This window comes from Cryptomeria japonica, chromosome 10 (assembly GCF_030272615.1).
Source record: "Cryptomeria japonica chromosome 10, Sugi_1.0, whole genome shotgun sequence".
NCBI lineage: Eukaryota > Viridiplantae > Streptophyta > Pinopsida > Cupressales > Cupressaceae > Cryptomeria > Cryptomeria japonica.
Genome location: NC_081414.1, coordinates 50,873,318 through 50,877,897, shown reverse-complemented (window position 1 = coordinate 50,877,897; position 4,580 = coordinate 50,873,318). Strand labels below are relative to the sequence as shown.

The window sequence follows — 4,580 nt, the reverse complement described above, 5'->3', positions numbered from 1 at the left end:
AAACTATGAAAATTAAAAATAAAATATATTTTTGGCTGATGAGGATTGCCCCTACACCATGGATGCTCTGCATCACATGCATTTGGAAGGACTTATTGGTGGTATCATTATTTCCACTTGATGTGATCTTAGAGCAGCTTAAAAGAATAATATTTTTAATAATTCAATGTAGGGCCACTTTTTTATTTAAAGAAATGTAAAAACCAATAACATTTTATCAAGTGCCATGATTTTGGTAAGTTTTTAGACCATTTATTCACACACTAATTATATTCTTAACTTTTGATACTTAAATTGAAAATTCCATTACATGACACCTAAAATTTATTTTATAAAATCATTTGGAAAGGAATCCTTTTGGTTACCTTTAATTGATAGTTGAACTATGAATCTATTCTTGAAACATTATTTTCTACCCAAATAACTAATTTAAAAAATGAAAATTTCATCACATAACACTTAATATAATTTTTTAAGATCATTTGAAAAAAATACATTCGATTTACTTTAATTAATGGTTGAACTATGAATCTATCATTGTTAAAAGAAATATGTTCAATTACTTTTTTTTTTTTTGATAGGTAATCGGCCGAAGCCTGAATTCCACTTTAGATGTCCCTATTAGGAATTGAACTTGCGTCTCTACAATGAGAACCCAGTGTTTTAACCAGTTAAGCTCAACCCCTTGAACATATATTCAATTACTTTTAATTAATAATTAAATTATAAATCTATACTTAAAATAATTATCTTCTACCAAATAACAATCCTAAAAAACTAAAATATATTCATTAAATTCATTAAAACCATATTCAAAACATGAATATATCCTTAAAACATCTTTAAAGCTGAACATGTATTCATCAAACCTACAAAACTAAAATATATTCATTAAAACCATATTCAAAGCATAAATATATACTTAAAAACATCTTTAAAGCTAAACATATATTCATCAAAAGCTTGCTTTCACAGCATGAATATATCCTTAAAACATCTTTAAAGCTAAACATATATTCATCAAAGCTTGCTTTACAGATATTTTAAATTCAAGCAATCGGCTTTCTAATGTGGGCGAATCTTATTACTTCCACTATCATAAAGGGCGAATCTCATCTTTTTTCACCTGGCAAATTTCTGAGCTCTTGTCTTGTCCACCATGGTGAAGATTGTGTTGCAAATCTGTCTTTTCAACTGTGATCCACATTGATGATTGATGGGAAAATATTTTCCATGATAAAGGCCAAGAGAGCCCAATGAGTGATCTTGTCTTAGAGAAAGAAAGAAAATCATCTTTAATTTTTCCTTCCTCTTTCCTTCCTCTCTAGTGTTTCTTCTTAGAAATGGGCAAGTTTTCTTTTCTTTCATCATGGTGTTGCTTCTCATCTCCTAAGGAAGAAACCATTGTTGGATCTTTATCATCTTCGCAACCTTCTCAACAATTAGCCAATGTTAGAGCTTCTTCTGCTACTACTACCGATTTTGAGAGTTTTCTACATACATTCAATGATAGAAGGGAGCTTCAAAATCTGATTCAATTTATCGAAGAGCTATTGAAGATTATGGTAAGTTATCTACACACATGTTGTATAATAGAAATTTTTGTAGTTGTACATTTAAGGGCATCTTTTATTTATTGTGCTTAGTTTCTAGTATCAATTGTGTGAGTTTATTTCTTCGAGTTTTCAATCAAATTCCAGAATCCATCAGATTCTGTTCTCTTGGCTTGCTTTTTTCTTTCGCATGATGAATCATAGAATTTGATCTCAAATATCAAAAAACTAAACTCACGAAATTGATACTAGAAATTAAACACAATAACATTGTGAACTATAGAAATCTTATGACTAATATCTTTTACTTCCCAAAATTTTTAATTATCTAGACTTTGCTTCCCTATTCTATTCTTGTTAGGCTATATTGAATGTAAATGTATTGTTGCCCAATACAGTCAGGAGAGAAGAATGGAGGAGAAAGTAGTTCAACGGAAAGCTCTTATATCCAGGATGGCCAAAAAATCATAGAGTTATTCGATAAACCCATTGGCAAACTTCCTGATTTCCAATTTGGAACTGCAACATCAACTTGTGATAACATTCTTATATGATCTAACTCTAGCCAGTTATGAATTATTGGATTGCTATAACTCTAAAGTATAAACATTAAAAGACAAAAAAAAAAGAAGATTAAAGCACTAGCACTATCCTAAAGAGTTGTTTAAAACATACAGAGCTGAAAAAAATAAAAATTATACAGAGCCCATTGAGAAAAAGATACATTGTTTTTGGACTGAAAATTAGTCATCAAAATATAGCAAAACAGAAATCAAACTTTTTCTCAGAATATTTAGCAACTCTTATAGCTGTGATCACCAGAAGTCTATCTTAGAAAAACCAATCTTTGAAAAAGAAACACGCATCTCTCATGCAATGTTCAACAAAGAAGGTGCAGCATGCAAACTGCACATAGCTAGCATTTAGCTGCCTGTCAATTGGTATTTCATGAAATGTATATATTTTTAAAATATAAATGTAAGAAAGGTTGAAGTTTCTTTATTTTTATGTTGGATTATTTTATTTCTAATTGATATTATTTATAAAATAGATTGTGTAAAATGTTTTTAGATCATCGTCATTCTGATTTGTTTGGTTTGATCTTATCATTACATGGAATGGAAAATGTAACAAAGTTAGAACATTTACATTTAATTGCTTGCCATTAGTTGAGGGAACTCAGCAACCTCACAACTGCCTTCAGATTTAGGGGACAATTCGAAATTTTGGAAGAGTTAGATTTGAGCTATCATACTGGGTTAGAAGAATGACCATCAACATTTAGGGACCTTAAAAAGACGAGGAAATTTCTTAAAATTAAAATAATTGTTGCTTAATATTTGATGAAATTTCTCTATCCAAACTGGTTAAATTGTCAATCCTTGGGATTGCCTCACCCAGTTTTGACTGCTACTTTAGGTAGCCCAAACCATGGGTTCAATTCTTGATTTGCCTATGGTGTTAAAGAGGGTCCATTATGCATTGTTTAAGAGGTTATATAGGGAGACTAACTTGTAAAGATCAATGCTCTAGAATGATAGACTAAACTCTTAGATTCTTGAGTTAAAGAAAAAAGAAAGAAGTTAATTAAATAATCTCTTCAATGGTTTCTATCATTTTTTTATTTATTAAAATAAGCAAGAAAACAAGGGTGTTGACCCTATATACAATAGTTTGTAGGCGGCAAAAAAGAAAGACAACAAAACAAAAGGGTGTTGACCCATAACAAACTCAGGTCAGACAAGCCTTTATCAACAAGTCAAAAGACCACTGTTAAAGGTCTATCAAACTAGTAACAACCGAAAACAATCCAACTCAAGAGTGGAGAGAAACACCCAAAACTAGAGGAGTTTGGGGAGAGGGGAGGAGGCGGAGGGGAAAATTTACCTTTCTGCTTGCAACAAACAACAATCCAAGCAATACTATTATTAGGAACATCATAGGAGTGATCAAGCGGGGAGTTCCCTATAGAGTTTCTATTTGCAATTTGGGCAGACTGTTGTTGCAAAATAGTGTCAGGAGCTGATCGTTGTTGTAGAACAAGAGTAACAGGGGTAGAAGCCTCAATGCCAGAAGGGGCCACTTCAGTAGCAACCAGAGGGCCAAGTGGGGCCTCAGTAGTAGGAGGCACAAACTCATCCTGAGAGAAGTCATCATCTGCTAGTGAAGAGTCATCAGAATCAATAGAATCAGAAGCCTTGATCGTCAAATGATCAACTGTAGCGTCTTTCCACCAAATAGCATCTTTATAGAGTCAAAGAGAACAGTCTAAAGCTAAATGACCTGTTGAGAAGCATCTCCAATAGCGAAAGGGGAGGCCCTCATAATCCAATAATTGAGCCCATGGCCTATCCTCAACCATAAGCGCCACATCCCCAAGGAGAGGCATAGAGATGTCAATGTTGATTAAAATATGAGTAAAACTAGAATGACCCATGGAGGACGTGGCATCATCAACCTTCAAGAATCAGCCGATAGAGTTACCAACGACCTCATAACAAGAATACTCCTAGAGGGGAAGATTGAAAAGGCAAAGCCATACTGGACACACATTGAGTGATTCAGTGAGAAGGTTAAAAGAAATTGTCCAAAGTTTGACTGAGAGAGAGTTAACTCCCCAAACCCACAACTTACCTAGCACCAAATCACGACCATTAGAAGAAGCAAAAGAAGCTGTTGGATATTCCATCCCTCTACCCGTGTGATCTATTTGTTATTATTTTATTGATGTTTGTTAATAGTTTGTTAGCTAATTTCAGCTATCTGTTGAACCCGTCACACCAACATATACACGAGCTTTTTCATTTATTCACCTAAAAATTCATATCATCTAATACAAAGTTTGATATCGGGTTTATCTTCTAAAATGCTAATATGGTATCAGAGCAAGGCACGATTAGAAGGATTGAAGAGAATTTGACACCTAAAATTTAGATTTGTGGATCAAGGATATCGTGAGTAAGGAGGTTGAGAACTGCGGGCACGAGTTCTGGTGGAGAGTTTTTATTGAATTGAAATTAATCACCA

General features: G+C 33.1%; 1 protein-coding gene across 1 annotated transcript; it reads left to right on the top strand.

The window, feature by feature from the left end:
• Positions 1 to 1,193: 1,193 nt before the first annotated feature.
• Positions 1,194 to 2,559, top strand: LOC131029993 (uncharacterized). The gene is made up of 2 exons (XM_057960679.2): positions 1,194 to 1,565; positions 1,952 to 2,559. The coding sequence occupies exons 1-2, from the start codon at positions 1,344 to 1,346 to the stop codon at positions 2,105 to 2,107; spliced, it is 378 nt and encodes a 125-aa protein (XP_057816662.1). The 5' UTR covers positions 1,194 to 1,343; the 3' UTR covers positions 2,108 to 2,559.
• Positions 2,560 to 4,580: the final 2,021 nt, after the last annotated feature.